The sequence below is a fragment of the Sus scrofa genome, chromosome 4, assembly GCF_000003025.6.
Source record: "Sus scrofa isolate TJ Tabasco breed Duroc chromosome 4, Sscrofa11.1, whole genome shotgun sequence".
NCBI classification, from domain to species: Eukaryota; Metazoa; Chordata; class Mammalia; order Artiodactyla; family Suidae; genus Sus; species Sus scrofa.
The window spans coordinates 98365154-98387704 of record NC_010446.5 but is presented as its reverse complement, the minus strand read 5'-3'; the positions used below and the strand labels follow the sequence as shown (position 1 = coordinate 98387704).

At 38.8% G+C, this 22551-nt stretch overlaps 1 protein-coding gene across 8 annotated transcripts in view; it reads right to left on the bottom strand.

Moving 5' to 3' along the window:
* Positions 1-22551, bottom strand: part of ARNT (aryl hydrocarbon receptor nuclear translocator) — a 56582-nt gene that overhangs the window by 2308 nt on the left and 31723 nt on the right. For 6 of the 8 annotated variants that reach the window (XM_001929670.6, XM_021088680.1, XM_021088678.1 and 3 more), the window contains 16 exons: positions 22019-22232; positions 17972-18185; positions 16332-16434; positions 15661-15726; positions 15152-15237; positions 13166-13242; positions 12374-12508; positions 8431-8505; positions 6014-6165; positions 4083-4193; positions 3834-3906; positions 3557-3680; positions 3267-3369; positions 2739-2886; positions 1399-1561; positions 499-665 (listed from right to left, as the gene is read on the bottom strand). In XM_001929670.6, the coding sequence (XP_001929705.4) occupies positions 499-665; positions 1399-1561; positions 2739-2886; positions 3267-3369; positions 3557-3680; positions 3834-3906; positions 4083-4193; positions 6014-6165; positions 8431-8505; positions 12374-12508; positions 13166-13242; positions 15152-15237; positions 15661-15726; positions 16332-16434; positions 17972-18185; positions 22019-22232 (2011 nt within the window). The remainder of the gene's footprint in view (positions 1-498; positions 666-1398; positions 1562-2738; positions 2887-3266; positions 3370-3556; positions 3681-3833; positions 3907-4082; positions 4194-6013; positions 6166-8430; positions 8506-12373; positions 12509-13165; positions 13243-15151; positions 15238-15660; positions 15727-16331; positions 16435-17971; positions 18186-22018; positions 22233-22551) is intronic. The other 2 variants (XM_005663493.3, XM_013997187.2) reach the window with 1 other exon arrangement.

The window sequence follows — 22551 nt, the reverse complement described above, 5'->3', positions numbered from 1 at the left end:
CTCCCCCCACCATAGATATATATGGGGTATCTCCTATCCTATTTGTTTTCCATCTAAACCTTGTTTTGCCTTCTTCCAACCCATATTTTAAACTAAGTTCCTCCTTTGTCTTGCCTGGAGTAATCCACTGACTTTTGCAGTGCCCTCAGGACTTATGTAAATAAGTAGCTTAGGTATAAACACACTGGTTATGTTTATACCTAAGCTACCAAGAACTTGGCATATGGTTCTCCTTGAAAGGGCCAAAATCACTTTCTTTGACATCTTTACATGGTGCTTCATGTTACCAACTATGGTCTGGTTAGAGGCTATGAAGCATATTACTTCACAATCTTTCCAATTAATGACATTTAGTTCTACATGTCCCCACTCTTGTCTTCTTCCACTTAATAATAACCTCAACCAAACACCTCAGTCCATGCATGCTTTTTTCTATGTCTCTCCTCCTTGACTCCTTCTCTCTCAGTTTCTAGTTCTCTGGTCTTTTCACCCTCTCACCTGGAAGACCTCAGGCTGGCCGGGTTGCTGTGCTGATGACTGTTGAACATGTTGCTCATTAGAACTCGAACGATGATGAGGCTGCTGGCCCTGCCACTGTGGCCAGACACCCACACCCTCTGCTGTCCGTGTCTGGAATTGTCCTGCATTCTGACCAGTCTCAGGAGCTAGAAATACAGCAAGGAAGAATAAACAACTTCAATCTGCTAACCCCACTAGAGAGGAAACTACCTCATAACTACATGCAAGTCATTAATTTTACCTAGATAACTTCTGCTCTACTTTTGGCTAATCAATGCCTCTTCTATTTCAAATTCTGGTCCCAAATTAATTTTTCTTCTTTAGCTCCCCTTCCCAGAGTCCTTTGCTCATTCAGACTAAATCTACATATTATTAAATTTATAATATCTTACATGCTTTTTATTATATGTGCTAATAAAATCTTTTTCATGTGGGTAGGTTTTAAATTCCTAAATAAAGGAGTTCCTCTTGTGGCTCAGCAGGTTAAGAACCTGACTAGTATCCAAGATGATGTGGGTTTGATCCCTGGCCTTACTCAGTGGGTTAAGGATCCAGCATTGCTGTGACCTGTGGCACAGGTTTGCAGACATGGCTGAGATCCTGCACTGCTGTAGCTGTGGCACAGGCCAGCAGCTGCAGCTTCAATTTGATGCCTAGCCTAGGAACTTCCATATGGCACAGGTGAGGCCCTTAAAAAAAAAAAGAATAGAAAAGAAAAAAAAAGATCCTAAATAAATAAATTCCAAATGGATTATCACCTTAAATTTCCCCATAATTAGATCAGTGCACCCAGGACATGAACAAACCATTTTAATTACTAAATCTTTTCTCCTTAGTGGTGTGGTTTTTTCTGTCACAGTCCTTTAGGTCTGAACTCACCAAAGCTGGATCCACGATTGGTGAGACTAGGGTAGGCAGCAGCACCAGGTGATGCAGTAGAAGCACCAGGGAGGGACATGGGGCTAAAAGATGATGGAGTCTGGAAGTTGCCTACACCAAATTGGGAAGAACGAGTCTTGGCTGTAGCCTGGGTAGCCACCTGCTAAAAGAGAGAAAGGGACAGAGAGCAAATGGAATATTTGCTCAACATTAACATTATTGCACAAACCATTCCTATCCTGTCAATCACTGAATTCTTCTTAGCCAAGCTCATTACTTATTTCACCCATAATTCTACCACCCATAATTCTACCACCAAAGTCCCATGGTTAACATTTTTAGATAATTTCTAACAGTTTTTATTTGCCATCCATTTTTTTTTGGCCATGCCCATGGCATGTGGAAGTTCCTGAGCTATGGACTGAACTTGAGCCACAGCAGCAACCCGAGATGCTGCAGCAACAACAGTGGATCCTTACCTGCTGCACCACAGGAGAACTCCTGCTTTGCATTTTTTTATACAATGAATCATACTGAGATAAATCATACTAGAGTTTACTTTTGGTTTTGGTTGTTTTATTTAAAATACTACTTATGCATGGAGTTCCCGTCATGGCTCAGTAGAAACAAATCTGACTAGTATCCATGAGGACGCAGGATCCATCCCTGGCCTCGCTTGGTGGGTTAAGGATTGGCATTGCCATGAGCTGTGGTGTAGGTCGCAGATGTGGCTCAGATATGGTATTGCTGTGGCTGTGGCATAGGCCAGCAGCTACAACTCTGATTTGAGTCCTAGCCTGGGAACCTCCATATGCCACGAGTGCAGCTCTAAAAAGACCAAAAAAAAAAAAAAATATATATATATATATATATTTATAAAATCTATGCAATATAAGTATATATCAACATACGAAAGGATATTAGCTTTAACCTTAACATATGTTAAATATTATACATTTTGTGAAGATTTTTCAACAATTTTTTTTCGTAGACATCACTGTATATAAATTAGTAATTAATTTTCTCCCTGGTCTATTTTGTGGCCCCAACCAAAGTCTAAAATTTCTTAGGATTTACTCCAAAACAAATGCGGAACTCAAACCTAATCAATATGTTTGTGAGCAATTCTAATTTAAGGTGAATGTGAAAACCACAGACTCTTGAGATATCTGGATTATTTTTAATTATCTAATTGCTCCCAACAGAAATAAAAATTGGAAGGTAGGGGCTATGGGGTGGGGAGAAGGTGTCTAAAACAGACAACAATAATTTCACATGTGCAAAAAAAACCTAATCAAACAAACAAAATACACGAAGGACAGATAAATGAAAAGGTTTACCTGGGCAGAGAAGCCTGGGCGGGTGCTAGGGGTCCACGCTGGGGCTGCTCCCTGGGTAGGATTGGAGTGGCGGGAAATCTGGGCCAACATCTGCCCTGCAGAAGCTGAAGGCTGGACAATGGTTACAGGAGGGGCCAGACCACTATTTCTAGGAGTGAACAAATAGTGAGGTAAAGGATTAAAAAGATGGGTTTATCATAAAATCCAGAAATTGCAGGACAATCTAGCTATTCCTAGATTCCCTTGACTCCCTGGGGTTAAGGAAAACTGGATAACGCAACCTGGAAAAGACAAGAAAGACTGACGGTCACACACTGATCAGAATACACAGAAATGGAACCTAGAACATGGCAACAGGACAGGTGCAAAGAAAAAGGGGGACAAAAAGCAAACTTGTCTCATCCTAGTCCTACAAGTTCCACAGCTTTGTCTGATATAACCAGAGAAAGCTAGGGAAGAAAAAAACTTGGATTCAGTAACTGAATCCCTCAATTGCCCTATAAAGCAGCACACACATATGGGGCTCACCTGAAATTCTCTGCCGGCCGGGGGGTAGGAGGGAATGTGTTGCCCTGGGAGAATAGCTGTTGGGTGGCAGGGACAGTGCTGGAGGAGATGCCTTTACTCTGATCTGTGGACCAAAAGGAGTTGGGGGAGGGCCAGTCAAGGGGCTGTAGTATATTAGTTCAGCAAGTTCCTATTTATGAGGTATTAGAATTAAGTGGAAATATGCTGGGAGACTATTGATTGGGCAGTTGCAGGCCCATCAGTAAGTGATCAAAATGAGAATTTAAAATGAGAATGAGGAAGAAACATACCTGTATTGATATTGGAGTAGATTTCTGAAAATCTTGGATCTCTATCCTGGGCAAATAGACCCTCTGACTTCTCAAGGGGCTTGCTGTGTTCTGGCCCTGTGGTTGTCACAGGCTGAACAGAAACCTGTGGAACACAATGATAAAAATAAAAATGAAAGGTTTAACATGACAATTCAATAACCCTAAAATCCATATAAGGACACACATACACTCTAATTGGCTCTGGCAGACATCTGTTAAGGAAATGCTCACCATCCATCAAAGAAGACATACTAACCTGGGAATGATTGTAGCTAGCTAGTCCATCTCTTCCTGGCACCACATCCAATTCCGTTTGCTGTTGCTGCTGCCTATATGTTAAAGGCAAGTGAAGAGAGAAATCGGGGGGAAAAAAAAAAAAAAAAAAACATTTTTGGGGAAAGAGCTTAAAACAAACAAGGAAATAAATAAAAAATGAGAAAGAACATAGACTGCCAACCCCCAGGCCAGTCACTGCTCAATAAATGATTTTCCCACCATTTCTCACCTGGGTGCCAGCTGCCCTGAGCCCATCTCCAGGGATAAATTAGCTGTGGGACCTAGCTGTGGCCTCTGAATTGTGTTGGACAGTGTAGGCCGTGGCTCCTGGCTGGAGTTCCTGGGAAAATGAAGAGTAGAGGAAACAAAGAAAACAAAAAGTATCTGATTCTGCACATAAAACTCTACAGATTCACCTGTAGGTGGGTAATTACTGATAAATTCCCCTTTCCAATCCAATTCTATAAGTAACCTATAACCTCAGATTCAACAAATAATTCACACTATGGACAACGTGGTACAAACAGAAACTATGTTTCATGGCACAAGGTTCATCCTCTTTGGATTCTAATTCCTTTTAGGTGTTCAATACCTAGTTGCTGTGTATGTGTGTGTTGCATGTCAATACACTGTGTTTTTTAAAAGTGTAAATAAAAAACAAAGTACAGGAGTTCCCATTGTGGCTCAGCGGTAACAAACCCGACTAGAATGCATGAGGATGCGGGTTCCATCCCTGGCCTCACTCAGTGGGTTAAGGATCTGGCATTGCTGTGAGCTGTGGTGTAGGTCGCAGACACAGCTCGGATCCCACGTTGCTGTAGCTGTGATGTAGGCCGGCAGTTACAGTTCCGATTAGACCCCTAGCCTGGGAACTTCCATATGCTGTTGGTACAGCCCTAAAAAGACCAAAAAAAAAAAAGTACTAAAAATTAACAAAGACTATTTCTGTGCAGTGAAAAAATTTTTCCTTTTCCTTATTGTTTTTAATACTTTGCAAATTTTCTATGAAGAATATTACAAAAAAAAACATTAAGAATGAATTAAACTAACTGTGGTAGGAAAAACTGTAGTATGTAAAAATGGGAAAAGCCATTATTTCCAGAGACGAGTATTTAAAAACACTTAAACATTTCAATTTAAACAAAACAAAAACACAAAACAACTGTTCTGCAATATAAAGAGGCAAAAACAAAAAAAAAAAAACAAACTACAATGACTTGAGTCCTCAGTTAATGAAAATTTTTAATTCAATCCACTCTGTTATACACTGAGTTAATTAGCAAAGAATTAAATTTTACAAGCCCTAAAAGTTGAACTGGAGGATACAGATTCAATGTTGTCACCAGATATTTTCACACTGGCTAATTATTTATGAGATCTTCAAGAGATAGGTTAAAGGCCAATTCTAAACAGATTAAATAGAAAAGAAGTACCTTGACAACTGACGCCTACAAGGACAGATACAATTTTTAAAAGACAGTAAAAATGTGGAGAAGTGAAACCCTCATACACTGCTGATAAGAATGTAAAATGGTATAGCAGCTTTGGAAAACAGTTTGGAAGTTCCTCAAAAGATTAAACATAAGAGTTATGTGATTCAACTATTCTACTCCTATGTATATACTCGAGAATAAAAACATATCCACACAAAAACTAGTCAACAAATGTTCACAGCAGCATTCTTAATAGCCCAAAGTGTAAACAACTCAATATCCATCAACTGATAAATAGATAAGCAAAAGGTTTGAAACATACAAATGAAATATAGTTAACCCTTGAACAATGCAGGGATTGGGGTGCTGATTTTCTGATGAGTCAAAAATCTGAGTATAACTTACAGTCAGTCGGCCATCCATGTATACACAGTTCAACCAAATGCGGGTCATGTAGTACACTGCAGTATTTGCTACTGAAAAATTCTGAGTGTAAGTGGACCCACACAGTTCAAACTCATGTTGTTCACGGGTCAACTGAACAAACACTTCACATTTCAGAATCTAGTCTCCAAGCTACTAGCCAGATGAACGACCCCAAATTCTAAAAAGCTGGAGGATGAGGAACTAATGGTGTCTACTACAAGAAAAATAGAAGAGAAGGTAACTTGCTAAGACTTAGCCTATGAGAAATCTCAACATTGGAAAAGGTCTTCTTGGTACATACTTCACATTGGTGTTGGTACAGATGATGTACTCAATTTCATCTGAGTAAGGGTTCTGGAAAGTAAAGGAGCTGGTTCTCATCCACAGCCATTCTCGGTTCTTAGACCGGAACCGGAACATAACAGATAGCACCTGGCCTTTTAATTTCACCACCTGAAAAAGTTTTCATGCTATCAGTTGCAACCCACAAATAATTTTCTTCAGACATGTACAACCCTGAGATTCTTTTTTTTTTTTTTGGCTGCACCCGCAGTATGTGGAAATTCCCAGGCCAGAGATGGAACCCATGTCACAGCAGTCACCAGAACCATGGAAATGACGAAGCTGGATCCTCAACCCACTGAGCCACCAGGGAACTCCTGCTTTTGTTGTTTTTTTTTTTTTTAAGTAATTTTAGATTATTTTAGTTCCTAATCTCATAGAATACAAAACAATCTTTTGAATTCCCCTTAACAGCAAAAAAAAAAAAAAATATATTATCAGCTAACGTTTATTTTGTATTTACTACACATCAAGTGCAAGGCTACGTGCTTTTCTTTTTATAAGGAACAGTATCCTTTATATAACATTATAAAAAAGAAACAAGATACGAACATTTGCATTTAAACAATAGTAAGCAGTCTTTAATACCTATATGTATTCACTGTGAATACAATTACATTTGTATGCAAACTAAGTACTGGATTTGAAAACCTGCTTATTGCTATATATATCCATGCCACTGAAGTATAAGCCCAGCAATTCAAAATACCTACACTTTAAATTGCTTTTTAAGGAAAAGCTATGTGATAACATTTTTAAGTTGACAAGAGTGTGGCAGTTAACTGCTGACATTACAATCTGACTGAGAAATAATTACAGCAGAAAATGAGACATACTTCACTCAGCAATAATAAAATGGCATATTTTAAATATATAAATCAAACTTTTACAAATCAAATGTGAAACAAAGCATGGCAATAACCAAAATGGGAAGGAAAATAAGCTTCATTAGAAATAGTAACTAGGAGTTCCTGGTATGGCTCAGCAGGTTAAGAACCCAAGTATCCATGAGGATGTGGGTTCAATACCTAGCCTTGCTCAGTGGGTTAAGGATCCAGCACTACCATGCGCAGCAATGCAGGTTGCAGATGTGGCTCAGATCTGGCATTGCTGTGGCTATGGCGTAGGCCAGTGGCTGCAGCTCTGATTCAACCCCTAGGTCCAGGAACATTTATATGCCCCCAAGTGCAGCCCTAAAAAAAAAAAAAGAAAGAAAGAAAAAAAAAGTAAATAGTAACTAAATTTATGTACTGAAAAGCAAAAAGAAATATAAATCCATCTAGACTTAAGAAACATCAAAATCTAAAAATAAGCAACTAGGCAAGCAGCTAGTCCACACATTAAAAAGCACCCTTGCTTTATGTACTCTAAAATCATAGCAGCAACTGGATGTCAGAATAAAAACCTTGAAATTACAGAGGTTATTATATGGCCCATTAAAGCTGCTTTGGAATAAACATTTTCTAGAAATGATACTCTGAGGTCAAAAGCATCAGAATTATGAATTTCATGGATTTAAAATATACTGTACAATATCTTCTCACACTGCCTAAGGTCATACCTTTGGCTCTGAATGGTTTTAATAGGAGTCAAAATAGCTTTTCTAAGACCACATATACATGGAATGTGGTCCTTCTCAGCAGATGGAATAGGTGATACTATGGAATCAATAGACAGAGAGACTTTTTATTGCCATTGTCTCATTTCCTCTAGAATTTGGGCTGTGTGCTTTAAATACTTTATCTCATATACCTGCTGTATCATTAAAACACTAATGAGTCTTAAAGAAGGAAATGAGCCAGTCTAATATAAAGAAAGAACTCCTAAGTCAAGTCTGTCCTGAAATTAAATTCACCAGATGCTTTTAGGACCTAGAGCCAGAAAATTACAAGAGTTAGGTAACAATTAAGAATCAATTTTCATTTATTTATGAAAGAACTGTGGTAGTTCTCCTGTGGTGCAGCAAGTTAAGGATCCAGCATTGTCACTGCAGTAGCTTCAGTTGCTAATATGGCTCGAGTTTGATCCCTGGCCCAGAAACTTCCACATGCTGCAGGTGTGGCCAAAAAAAAAAGAAAGAAAAGAACAGTGAAATGAATTTTCCACTACTATCCGGTTTTGAAATGTATATTTTAAATAGTTCAGATAAGACAGTGAGTAGCCAAAACCAAACAAAAATATCTTGAACACTATCCATAGTTTCAAAGTATTGGATCTTTTCTATTCCTTAAAAAACACAAGTACTAAAGATAGTAAAATTGCAGGGCCTGCCACAGTACTCAATTAATCAGTGGTCGATAAATATTTGTAGAATGAATGAGACAATAGGTATTAGACAAAAATATTATTCAGACTCAAACGAGGGAAAAAAGTTACCTGTTGGAAGCTGTCTCTCAGAAGCTGCTGGTCTTCAGGATGACAGAATTCTACAATATTCTTTCCTAAGAGTTCCTAAAAGAGGGGGAAAAAAAAAAAATATATATATATATATATATATGTATGTGTATGTATATACGTATGTATAACTGAATCACTCCGCTGTACACTTGAAACTAACATATTATAAATTAACTATACCTCAGTAATTTTTTTTAAAAGAGTAAAACTGACACTCTTGTGATTATCTAACTTTCCTGGCCCATTAGCAGGGAACTTGGAATTTTATTTCTTTCTGTTTTTATTCTAGGATTATATATAAGAGTGGAAGAAATAAAAAGATAGAAACAAACAAACAAAAAGATAAAATCTGCTAAACTATCTCCAGAGCATTTTTCTTTTTCAGGATATCGTACATTTATTTTAACTGTACTTTTTACAATCTGAGGTATAACTTAGATAAATTCACTAATTTCTAGTGAATTTTCTAATTCTAATTTCATGATCTATAATAAATTTATGTATTTGTACAACCATTTCCACAATTCAGTTTCAGAACATGTCTACTGCCCCCAAAAGTTCCCTGTGTCCATCTGTAGTCAATCCCCGCTCCCAATCCCTTAGCCAACCACTGATCTGATTTCTGCTTTAGTTTTGCCTTTCCTATAATTATTTATAAATGGAATCATATAATGGGTAGTCTTTGGGTTTGGCTTCTTTCATTTAACATAATATTTCTGAAGTTCATCTATGCTGTTTCATGTATCAATAGTATATATTGGGGAGTTCCCGTTGTGGCTCAGTGGTTAATGAATCCGACTAGGAACCATGACGTTGCAGGTTCAATCCCTGGCCTCGCTCCAGTGGGTTAAGGATAGGGCATTGCTGTGAGGTGTGGTGTAGGTTGCAGATGCAGCTCGGATCCTTCGTTGCTGCACCTGTGGTACAGGCTGGCAGCTGTAGCTCCAATTCAACCGCTAGCCTGGGAACCTCCATATGTCAAGAATGCGGCCCTAAAAAGTAAAAAGAATAAAAATTAAAATTTAAAAAAAAATTAAACTTTAAAAAAAAATAGTATATCCCTTTTATTGCTTGTAAGTATTCTAACATGGATTTAGTATCCATAGTTAATGGCCACTTAGACTGTTTTCACTTAATGGCTGTTATGAATATTATAGCTATGACCACCTGTATATAAATCTGCGTGTGAATATACACTTTCATTTCTCTTGGGTTAAATACTTAGGAGTGGAACTGCTAATCTGTAGGGTAAGTGTATATTAAACTTCTTAGGAAATTGACAAAATGTCTTTCCAAAATAGTAATACCATTTTTGTTTGTCTACCAACAACGCGTGAAAGTTCTGTTTCTCCATGTTGACAATATTTTTTGATTATAGTCATTCTAATAGACACACAGTGGTATCTCATTAGGGTTTTAATCTGTACTTTCCTAATGACTACTGATGATGAGCATCTTTTTATGTGCCATTCATATTTCTTCTTCAATGAAATGTCTATTCAAATTTTGTACCCTTTTATTGGCTGATTGTCTTAATGAGTTATAAAAGTTCCTTACATATTCTGCATACAAATCTCTTTTCAGATATATGATTTACAAATATTTTTTACCAGTTTGTGGCTGGTCTTTTATTGTTGTTGTTGTTGTCTTTTAGGGCCTTACCCATGGCATATGGAGGCTCCCAGGAGAGGGTCCAATTGGAGCTGTAGCTGCTGGCATACACCACAGCCACAGCAACACGGGATCCGAGCCTTGTCTGTGACCTACACTGCAGTTCAAAGCAACGCAGGATCCTTAACCCACTGAGTGAGGCCAGGGATCAAACCTTGCATCCTCATGGATACTAGTCGAGTTCGTTACTGCTGAGCCACAATGTGAACTCCTCTTTTTACTTACTTTCTTTTTTTTTTTTTGTCTTTTTGTTGCTGTTGTTGTTGTTGTTGTTGCTATTTCTTGGGCCACTCCCATGGCATATGGAGGTTCCCAGGCTAGGGGTCTTATTGGAGCTGTAGCCACCGGCCTACGCCAGAGCCACAGCAACGCCAGATCCGAGCCGCGTCTGCAACCTACACCACAGCTCACGGCAACGCCGGATCGTTAACCCACTGAGCAAGGGCAGGGACCGAACCCGCAACCTCGTGGTTCCTAGTTGGATTCGTTAACCACTGCACCACGACGGGAACTCCTCTTTTTACTTTCTTAATGATGTCCTTTTAATGGGAAAATTTTAACTTTTATGAAACCCAACTTACCAAATTTTTTCTCTTGAGAATCATACTTTTAGTGTTATATAAAAAAAAATTTTGCTTAACTCAAGATCACAGATTTTCTATTTTCTTCTAGAAGTTTTACACCTTTACATCTTCAAGTTGATTTCTGTATATGGTGTGAATAAGAATCTAAGATCTTTTTGTTTTGAGTATGAATATCCAATTGTCTCATCACCATCTGTTGGAAAGTCTTCTGTCTCAACATTTCTGTTAAAAATCAGTTGACTGTAAATGTGAGAAGAGACTATTTCCATCTATTTCTTCCTTTTTTTTTTTTGGCTGCTCCATCGCATATGGAGTTCCCTGGCTAGGGAGCAAATACAAGCCACAGTTGAGACCTATGCCACAGCTGCAGCAATGCCAGATCCTTTAACCCACTGTGCTGGGCTGGGAATCAAATCTGCACCCTAGTGCTACAGAGATGCTGCTGACCCTACTGCACCACAGCAGGAACCCCTCCCTTCTGGCCTAACGATCTATATAAATATCCCTACACTGATGCCACATGTTGTAGTAACAAGAGCTTTGTAAAAGGTGTTGAACCAGGTAGTGTAAATGCTCCAACTTTGTTGTTCTTTTTCAAGACCTCTTTTTCACCAGCCTTTTTTTTGTTGTTGTTGTCTTTTTAGGGCTGAACCCACAGCATATGGAAGTCCCCAGGCTAGGGATCAAATCCGAGCTGCAGATGCCAGCCTACCCCATGACCACAGCAACGCAGGAGGTGAGCTGCATCTGCAACCTACACCATAGCCCATGGCAACGCTAGATCCTTAACTCACTGAGCAAGGTCAGGAATCAAACCTGTGTCCTCATGGTTACCAGTCAGGTTCGTTACCCACTGAGCCATGACAGGAACTCCCTCACCATCGTCTTTACACAGCCACAGCCAGAGGTCCCTCCTAGTGGCTGTAATTTTGAAAGTTTATGTAACGACTTGCTTCTCAACTCAGATATAGTTACCAGGTATGCTGAACAAGCTATCTAAATAAATCATCATAATTGGTGTTAAATTTGCATATTTTATGGGTTACTATGCAACTAGATAATTATATGAATTAACTAAAGGTGGCCATATCATTATAACTGGTTAAAATAAGCACTTTTGTATCATTTTCTGTATTAATGTCAATAACAAAAAAAAGAAATACATATTTGTACCCACTGTTCCCACCTGGTTTCATAAGTCCCTATTTTTCTAGAATAGATGATAACCTTGATAGGAGGCTGATATTAAACTGATAGAATAGGGAGTTCCCTTCATGGTGCAGTAGAAAAGAATCTAAGAACCATGGGGTTTCAGGTTTGATCCCTGGTCTCGCTCAGTGGGTTAAGGATCTAGCGTTGCTGTGAACTGTGGTGTAGGTCGCAGACTCGGCTACGATCTGACATTGCTGTGGCTGTGGCACAGGCCGGCAGCTGTAGCTCCAATTCAACCCCTAGCCTAGGAACCTCCATATGCCATGGGTGCGGCCCTAAAAAGCAAAAAAAAAACCAACCTGATAGAATAGGATCATACCTTTTTCTGACAGACATACATATATATTTTGGCTATCTCTGAATTACAGTCAGAATTACATGACTGAACAATATCAGCACAGCCAAGGGAAAACAAAGGCCTAAATATCAGTGGTCTAATAGCTCAAGCTCCTCACCTGTGGTTGGTAGCCCACAGTAGCTACACAGCGATGATCCACGAAAGTGAAGATTCCCTCAATGTTATGTCGAGAGATGAACTCTGTTGGCTGACAAACATTACTCATGTCTGTACAGTTAGGAGAACTAGTTACCTGAAAGTAAAGAGATAAAAATGAGATAAAAATCACACCATCCTTTACAGATGCATTTCCCATGAAGTTCACAATTTTAGGAATTTCTAAACCTTCATATCTCATCTAGAAAGGGAAAAAATGATAATTACAGAGAGGCACGAGGCCTCGCTCCATTCCTACACATGCACTCTTTATGAACTTTGTAAAGAAAGATAAAAATTCATTCAACCCAAAATCCACCTATTTTCATTTAGCCAAGCTGTGTTCATTACTCAGATAGGGAAACTATACTTTCAAGTAACCAAGAAACTTCTTTACTTATAAAGAAAATAGAAATAATTCCACTTATCTATTGTTAGTAATGTAATGACAAAATGAAGACACCTCTCTCCTATTGTATAGGAGCAAAAGAAATTAGTTGAAAACAGAAAATTTGACATTGCAAAGGTAAAAATATCAAAGAAAGATCTCCCCATCTCTCTCACCCTCTTCAGCTTCTGCTAAATCCAAGTGAAGCAAAGTTAACTATGAATACCTATTCCCCCAAATATTTGGAGTTGTATAGAATTCTTCAATTATATTCAGAGAGTAAAAGAAAAAAATTACATGAACATATCTGAAGGGGTTTCTTCTCAATGAAAAGGGGTGATATAGATGTGGAAAATTCATACTTGCCTGTAGTCTGCCAATGGCCACTAAACAAAACTTGCTCCCCTGGCCAGCCTCTGGGTCATCATCTGGGAGGGAGACACCTTTAGGAAGGTGAAGTTAAAAGGTTTAACAGGGATCTCAAACTCAAATACCTTCAAAAGCCAGGTACGTATAAAGACTTAAAATACATGTAGATATGAAAAGACTAGGTATAAAACAATAAAAGAAAGAAAAAACAACATGTAGTTTTTCCATTTGGGGGCAAATTCTATTCTTGTGAGAAATCTTGTTTATTAAAAACAACAGGAGAATGCCCGAAGAATAAAGGTAAACAACCCAAAAAACTTACCAAATAGATCAGGTACTGTTTTAAGTTATTTACATACATATTATTCATATATTTTACTCACATTAATTATAACAAGCTGGGTACAGGTCTCACCCTAAGTATTCTAAAAGATTATGCTGGCCAAACCAAACACATATGAAGAGAGCCATTTACTCTGTGACCATGTCACAGGCAAAGAACAGGTGTCTTGTCAACCTTTGACTTTCAAGGTATGTAGACAAACAAAAATATATTTCAATGAAACACCAATAGTTATTTATGCCCTGTGGAAAAGACAGAAGCCAGTGTTTCAATGTTTTATATGGAAAGGAAAAAAGGTTTTCTCCCTACTGTTTGCATAGTTACTTTTTAACAAGGAAAACAGTATTTCTTTGAGAACCATATAGGGATATAAAAGACCATGTATATCTCAAATGCATGGTTTACACAGTACATATACGAAAAAGTTCAAACATCACTATAATTTCAAATTAGTTTTTCCTAATTACATTTAACTACTATTTACTGAGGGCCTGCCATTTGCCAGACACTAGGCTGGATGCTTTTCTCACATTAAATCTAACCCTCCCAATAACTATTTAGCACACATTATCTCCAAATTATAGATGAGAATATTGAGGTGTTTTTTTTTTTTAATAAAAATCAAGCAACTTACCCTAAGTTACATACCCCTATTAAATAACAATGCCAAAATCAAACCCAGGTTTTCACAAATACAAAGTGTAACCTTATCAAAATATACCACCTGGCCTCTCTTAGTTTCTGTCTCCCTACAACCCCTACTTCCCAGTCATTACCAATCAAGCGGGGAGGTAACAAAGTGCTAAAATTTGGAAATTCTGATGAGCCAGTTTAAAAAGCTGATCCTTATACCCCAACTACTTTTCTCACATTCCTTTTTTGACTTCACATTCTAGCAAAGCTAATCTGCTCACATCCTGATTTAAAGCTTTTGCAGAGATGGAGTTCCCGTTGTGGCTCAGTGGTTACAAACCCAACTAGTATCCATGAGGACTCAGGTTCAATCCCTGGCCTTGCTCAATGGGTTAAGGATCCCACATGGCTGTGAGCTGTGGTGTAGGTCACAGACCAGGCTCAGATCCCGAGTTGCTGTGGCTGTGGTGTAAGCCAGCAGCTACAGCTTCGATTTGACCCCTAGCCTGGGAACCTCCATATGCTGTGGGTATGGCCCTAAAAAGACAAAAGACAAAAAATAAATAAATAAATAAAAAATAAAGCTTTTGCAGAGAATATCCCCCTTATAAGTTACTACAATCAAGCCATTTTCCTCTTCTCCATCCAAGTCTTGCTCCTACTTTAGAAAGCTTTCCCAAACAACTGCATTCAATGCCAACTGTTTCTCTGCACACAATTACTTAGGCACAGGCATTTAGTATACATTATTATTCCCATATTTTAAAACTACAGTCTGTGCCACAGCCAACACTGAGTCATTTTCAAGTCTAAATAATCCATCTCCCTAACTGGAATATAAGATACATAAGGGAGAGACGGAATTGCTTTTTCTTTCTGTTTTCTTACAGTTTATACCAAAGTACATTTCATATACAATAGTTATATGATAAACGTTAGCTAACTTTCTTGGACTCTGAGAGGTACCTGCTGTACCAAAGAGAAAAATCACTATTCAACATTCCTACCTGCTGGAGGCCATGCCTTGATGTAGCCTGTACAGTGGACCACCACGAAGTGAGGTTCCCCATCCTTCACAGAGCCAAGTCCATTCCTAGAAAAATTACAAGTGTGAGGAGAAAACCCTACCCCATAACATTTAAAAGGCAATGCTAACTTAGTAACTTTAACTTTAGGCTCTTGGGTGTTTGAAACACAGAATGACTGTACTCAGACCCTTCCCACCCAAAAGTGACCATCATATTTTTGACACTTGTCAAAGTAAAGCAACTAAAAGGCTGTTCTGCAGGAGGAAGAAAGTAGGTAAAGTGGTAATACAACTTCCTTAAACAGAATGAGCAAAAGAAGCTGTAGAAATTGAGAAAAATATTGCCAGAAAAAAAAAAAAAAGTAACTGGGAAGTAAGGGATGAGGGTGAGGGCTGCTGAAGGAAGTACTAAAGTAAGATAGTTGAAAATGAGATGAACTCTATAGGTACTTAGCCATCCCTTTGGCTTTTCACTGCTTAGAATCTCACCTGCATCTGTTCCTCACAAAGCTCAGTCTATTCATGGATACTGGGTCCACAGAACTACTGCCACACCTGTTTCAATGAATGGAGAGATTAATAGTAATTAGCAAAGTTGTTGCCATCAGTTAACAGCCAGATTACAGGCTCTGGATACAATGTCACAGAGAAAATTGCTAACAATGCTCCTAACAAGAATAAAGAAGTCAGGTTTGGTATTTCTAAAACTTGTAACTGTCCCAGAATTGTAAGTCAAAATATTCTAAATGCTCTTCAAATGCAGATTCTCTACTGGGGGTCAGTATACTTTTTCTGTAAATGACCAGGGATCAAACCCATATCCTCATGGATACTAGTCCGGTTTGTTACTGCTGAGCCACGGTGGGAACTCTTGCTTGGGGCTTTTTTTTTAATCAGCAAAATAGTAACCATGAATTCTATCCTACAGAACAGTTGTAGGAAATGCGATGACAGACCCAAAGTACTTATCATAATGTGTGGCATAGAAAGAATTCAGTTAGTTTCCTTATCACTTTATTCTGTTACAACCCATGTGGGTCTTGAGAGTTAAATTTTACCTAAACGAAGCTTGGATTTAAAAGTTTAACTCCTCTGACCAGAAATGAGATGATCAGCTCTTAATTCTTCCTACAGCAAATTACAATCCTCCAGACACTCACCTCATACGGCAAATAAACGATCTCCTTGAGCCCATACACATCCTCATGGAAGACTGCTGACCTTCCTTTTTCACTGTTCCAGTCTTCAGATCAAGGATACGCCCTGAAGAAGGATGTGAAGAGCAGTCTGGAATGCATTCTTGTGTGTGGGGAAAAGGGGGAGAGATACTGGAAGCAAAGATACATAGCCTATTCATGCTCTCCAATCTCCTTGCTTACGACGGAATAAGCCAAGTAGGAGATGTATTTTTTTTTTCCCAAGCCTAAAGCACCTTGATTCCCATCAATGAATCTTACTACTCAGTTCAAAGGCAGCACTGGAAATAACCTTGTGAAAGGGAAGACAGGAGTGGAAGTAGGTAGAGTTGGCAAGCAAGATTATATATTCTTAGGTCTGATTAATGTTGTACACATGCATTCATATGCACATGCACACAAACATGAAATGAGTATCACTGGTTTAAAACAATTTTAGGAGTTCCCATCATGGCTCAGTGGGTAACAAACCTGACTAGCATCCACAAAGACGTGGGTTCAATCCTTGGCCTCACTCAGTGGGTTAAAGATCCGGCATTGCTGTGAGCTGTGGTGTAGGCTGGTGGCTACAGCTCCCATTCACCCCCTGGCCTGGGAACCTCCACATGCCACAGGTGCGACCCTAAAAAGATCAATAAATAAATAGATAAAAACAATTTTATATGTTATAGAAACAGCCACCTGTCTCATGCTAAAAGTGTTCCTCCCTTTATTATATAGAAACCAACGAGAACTTTTGGGGAAAAAGAAGAACTAGAAAAATGAAATCCATAAAAACATAAATGAAGGGAAAGTTAAATATCAACATTAATATGACCATTCCAAATGAGACAGGTTGGGGGGTGAAGGGATGCTCTGAGGATTTGGGATGGAAATGCTGTAAAATTTGGTTGTGATGATTGTTGTACACCCATAAATGTAATAAAATTCATTAAGTAATTTTTTAAAAAATTAATATGACCATAATGGATTTAATTGATTGTTTAATTTGCTTCCACATTAAAATTTTTTCCAGATTGCTTGGGAGCAGATGTGACTTTTTTCCTTTAGCCAAACTCTGGCAAAAGGACTGAATAACACTAAATTGGGGGAGGGGCAAACAGGGTTGGGACAAAGACAAAACAGAAAAATAGCACAGATAGCAAAAAAACAAAAAAAACAAAAAACAAAAAACCCTTATACACTGACTGAAAACCACTTCCCTCTAAAACGAAAATCTATTACCACAGAACCTGGTACAAAGCCAAGCATAAGTGGGTAAAAAAAAAATACTAGGCAAGTACCTACACAAATGATACAGAAACATGGATAATTTAACTCTTTTATAATGAGGGGGCATCGTAGGTTTGGCTTTTACTGTGTAATTATACTAATATTAAGATTAAACTTTATATGAGCATTGTCATTAATGCACATTTTCTAAGGATGAGCTACAAAACATATTACCTGCATATGGATAAAAGAACAATTACATTCATTAATGGAGAAAATTCTATAAGCTTTGCCAGATTCAATAAAAAAATTTAGAGTTAAAAACACGTCTTCTGTCTCAGAAAAAAAGAAGAAAGGACTTCCCATTCATTTTCCATCCACATAACTCATACCTGTCAGGGCGTTTTCCGAAGTGGAAAGCTGCTCACGAAGTTTGTCCACATCATCTGGGTGCACCTGATCGTAAAGCGTGCTACCAAACCATTCAGACTGTGGCTGGTTCAAAACAGGGGTCACTGAGTCGGAGACATACACCACCCGGCCTGTTTCACATGAGACAATAAACAGAAAGCCATCTGCTGCCTCCAAGATCAAATGTTTCAGTTCCTGTCCAAAGAAGAGAAATACAACTCAATACTGAAGTCAGAAAAAACCAAAAATGGAAAGAAGTAAGACACTTAAAGCCATATGTATCTCTCCATAAGCAAATGCTGGCTTCTGTCTGATCCACAGGCACAGCTTTGCACCCTAAATGTAATCACCTTAACTGACAAGATAGTTTTTTCCAACAGATATTTCCTCAGTGTGTCTACGTCACCAGCCACCTCCTCCTCAGAACTCAAGATGGGAGGAGTTCCCGATGTGGCACAATGGGATCAACAGCATCTCTGCAGCATCAGGACACATATTCCCTGGCCCTGCACAGCGGGTTAGAGGATCCAGTGTTGCTACAGCTGCAGTGTAGGCAATTAGCAACTGTGGCTCAGGAACCTGGCTGAGGAACTCCATATGACTCGGGAAAGCCAAAAACAAAACCACCACCAAAAAACCCTGAGAACTCAAGATAGGGAATAAAAAGGCTTACCACTAACAATAACTGAGTTCTTAAACTCACCCTCTCTCGTCTCTTTTTAGGATCTTGCTCTACGAATATTCCCATTTCTCTCTCTTTCCCCTGGTATCTTAAACATGATCAAGTTTTCTCAATTTTAGACACATCATCCCTCAACTTTGCCCAACTCAACTTTCAGGGCCAAGCTTAAACTAAGAATAATGTTACACTCACTGGCTCTACTTAATCTTTCATTTATTTCTCCATCCCACTGTCATCCTCTCTAAGCTACAACATTCATGTTTTTTTCAGGTTACTAACATCTTCCTAACTGACAACTCAAGCCCTCTTTCCTGGGCTCTATACCAATCTTGCTACAGAATCTGATAGTGTTGTTCATTTTAGCCTTTAAAATTTATTTCTCCTTAGCTTCTAAGACACCACACTCCAACTTTTATTTCCTTTCCAAATGTCCCTTCTCTGCTTCAGGCTCTCTTTCCTTTGTTTAAGTCTCAAGTGTAGGCATTTCCAAGGTTCTATCTTAAGTTCTCTTCTCTATTTAATACATACTTTCTCCCTGAGAAATCATCTCTACTTCTCCACTATGAAACAATACCCAAGTCTACATCTCTAAACTTGCCTAAAATCTATTAAGGATTTCCAAATAGATATTCTATCAGAAATTCAATTTTAACATCTCATTATCTTCCCCTCCAAAAAGTATCCCCTTTCTCTAAGGCTATAGGCCTCAAAAATGTAACTACTCTCTCTTACACTCCAGAGATAATTCAGTTTTAACAATTCTATTTTCAAATACAGTGTCACTGCCCAAGTCATCTCATGCTAAAACTAATGGTCTCCCTGTTTTCACTCTCTCCAATCCATCCTTAAAATGCTACCATATTTTTTTATAGTTTTCCATTGACTAAAAATTAAAATGTGAATTATTTAACATAACACCTAAATATTCCATCAAGTCCCAGTCAACCTTCCTATTATTATCTTCCAAGACATGCTAAACTCCCTGATTTTCCTTGAATAACCCAATCATCACCAATCTCACTATGCTTTTGATCAAATTATTTCCAATACTGCAACACTATTCTATTTTTTGCTTTCCATATTTGCACTTCTATAGGACTTATTACTGTACCTCTACTACAGAACTGATTCTGTTTATATTATGATTTACTTATTTATATGTCTGTTTTTACCAGTGACTATCTCTTACAATTCTTTTAAATTTCTCATAGCACGAAGCACACAAAAGTTACATAACTGGAGTTGTTGAATCAATATCTGTATGTATTCTGTTAGAACAAATTGATTAGCTATCTACCTATCTACATATATATACATCTAAAATCTGTGCTACATGTGCTTTCATAAAGACCATCCTATTTGGAAAATTCTTATTGTTTTCTTCCAAACCACATTCCTTCCTCTAATCCTCTAAATAAAAGGGTGGCATTACAGGTCAATATTTTTCCTCCTTATATTTCCTATGTTTTCCAAATTTTTCTGCCATCACCAAGTGCTTTTTTAGGGCCATGCCCAAGGCATACGAAGGTTCCCAGGCTAGGGGTCTAATAGGAGCTACAGCTGCAGGCCACAGCCACAGCAAGGCCAGATCTGAGCCACATCTGCAACCTACACCACAGCTCACGGCAGCACATATCCTTAACCCACTGAGCAAGGCCAGGGATCGGACCCGCAACCTAATGGTTCCTAGTTGGATTCGTTTCTGCTGCACCACAATGGGAACTCCCTAAGTGCTATTTTTAATATTCAAAACAGAACACAGCTTCCTTACTCTTCGATGTCTTTGCTGAATTCTCACTCAAGGCTGGTCATTCTATTCACTTTAGCCAGTCATTCCTCCAGTATGTATCTATATAGTCCTATATAAATTATTAACAAGTTTTTTGAGGCATTTCCTCTCTGTATCCATTTTCCTGTCATTTTTCATTTATGTGTGTATCCTGCCACTCACATATCCATATTCAGACTGAGTTCCTGAAAGGGTGGATATGCTTTTAACTTCTCTATTTATCTCATAGTGCATCAAATGAAAAGAGCACATCTCTAAATAACATCAACTGCCTGTGAGGCTCTTTTTATCACTAAAAGTGGAAGCTGCATCAAGAATAAGAAATAGGGAGTTCCCATCATGGCGCAGCAGAAACAAATCCGACTAGGAACCATGAGATTGCAGGTTCGATCCCCGGCCTGCTTAGTAGGTTAAGGATCTGGCATTGCCAAAGGCTGTGGTGTAGATCACAGACGTAGCTGAGATCCTGCATTGCTGTGGCTGTGGTGTAGGCTGGCAGCTGTACCTCTGATTAAACCCCTAGCCTGGGAACCTCCATATGCCAAAGGTGAGGCCCTAAAAAGCACAAAAAAAAAAACAAAAGAAAAAAAAAAAGAATAAGAAATAGGAGTTCCCATTGTGGCTCAGAGGGTTAAGAACCCAACACAGTGTCCATGAGGATGCAGGTTCAATACATAGCCGCACTCAGTGGATTAAGGATCCAGCACTGCCACAAGTTGTGGCATAGGTTGCAAAAAGCAGCTTGGATCTGGCATTGCTGTGGCTGTGGTGCGGGCCAACAGCTGCAGCTCTGACTTGCCCTCTAGCCTGGGAACTCCACATGCCACAGGTGCATCCGTAAAAAAAAGAAAGAAAGAAAGAAAAAAAAAAAAGAAAAGAAAAAAAAACAGAATAAGAAATACACTTCTTCCATCTTCTATAACCCTAAAGCCAAGGAAAAGGACTGGTTTCATGGACATAGTCCTCTCTTCTTCTTCTTTTTCTTTTTAAGGGCCTCACCCATGGCATATGGAGGTTCCCAGACTAGGGGTCCAATTGGAGCTGTAGCCTTTGGCCTACGCCACAGCCACGCCATATCTGAGCCACGTCTGCAACCTCCACCACAGCTCACAGCAATGCCAGATCCTTAACCAACTGAGCGAGGCCAGGGATCAAACCTGTGTCCTCATGGACACTAGTCAGATTCACTTCCACTGAACCACGATGGGAACTCCATCATCTCTTCTTCTTGTGATTCCACTGCTCTATTTCTACCTTGTAGGCTGGATCAACGAGTAAAGTTCTAAAATACCCATAAGCTTGCTAAAAGCTTTCACAATTTTTTTCTACTTCTCATTGTTTCAAAGCTAATAAATGCTATACTCAGGGATCAAAGCTCACTTTCACATGGTCTGAATTTTTCCTTCAGAGCTGAATTCTTGTCCTTTAAAGAATCTACAGAATCAGCTCTTCTCTGACTCCCAATATAATGCACTATTCAGGACTATGGTCATCTACCCTAAAAAGGTCAAAATTTTCAAAAAATTCTAGACTTTCTTGCTTGTGCTTCCCAGAGACCTGATCAGTGAGGAAAGACGGCTTGTAGGTGCCATCAGTGGATGTGTTGCCAGTTCCTCGTAAGGACTTCATGTGAGAAACTGCCATGCGTAAGATGGTTAGCTTGTCTGGTTTTCGAGCCAGGGCACTACAGGTGGGTACCATGTCTGACAGTTCTGTTATGTAGGCTGTCATCTTGTTCCGTCGCCGCCGTTCAATTTCACTATGATTTTCCCTGCATGGAGAGAGAGAAAGGAGAAGCCCCATCCATGTGGTCACATCTGGCCGTTTGGGAACAGAGAGAATGATGTGAATACCAAGTGAGCTGCTGAAGAAATGTGGTATTTAGATTTAGTGGTGCTTAAAGTCTCAAAAGTTAAGAGTAAGGTTTGCCAACCTCCTCATGCAGAGCAAGCATGGAATAGAAACTAACAAGATAGAAAATAAACAGATATAGCAATTCTAATTCCTGGAAACTTCACTTCCTGTATAAATTACCACTCCCTATTGATTTTATTCACTTAAGTTCCTCAGCTTGGCTGACTTCATGTTTA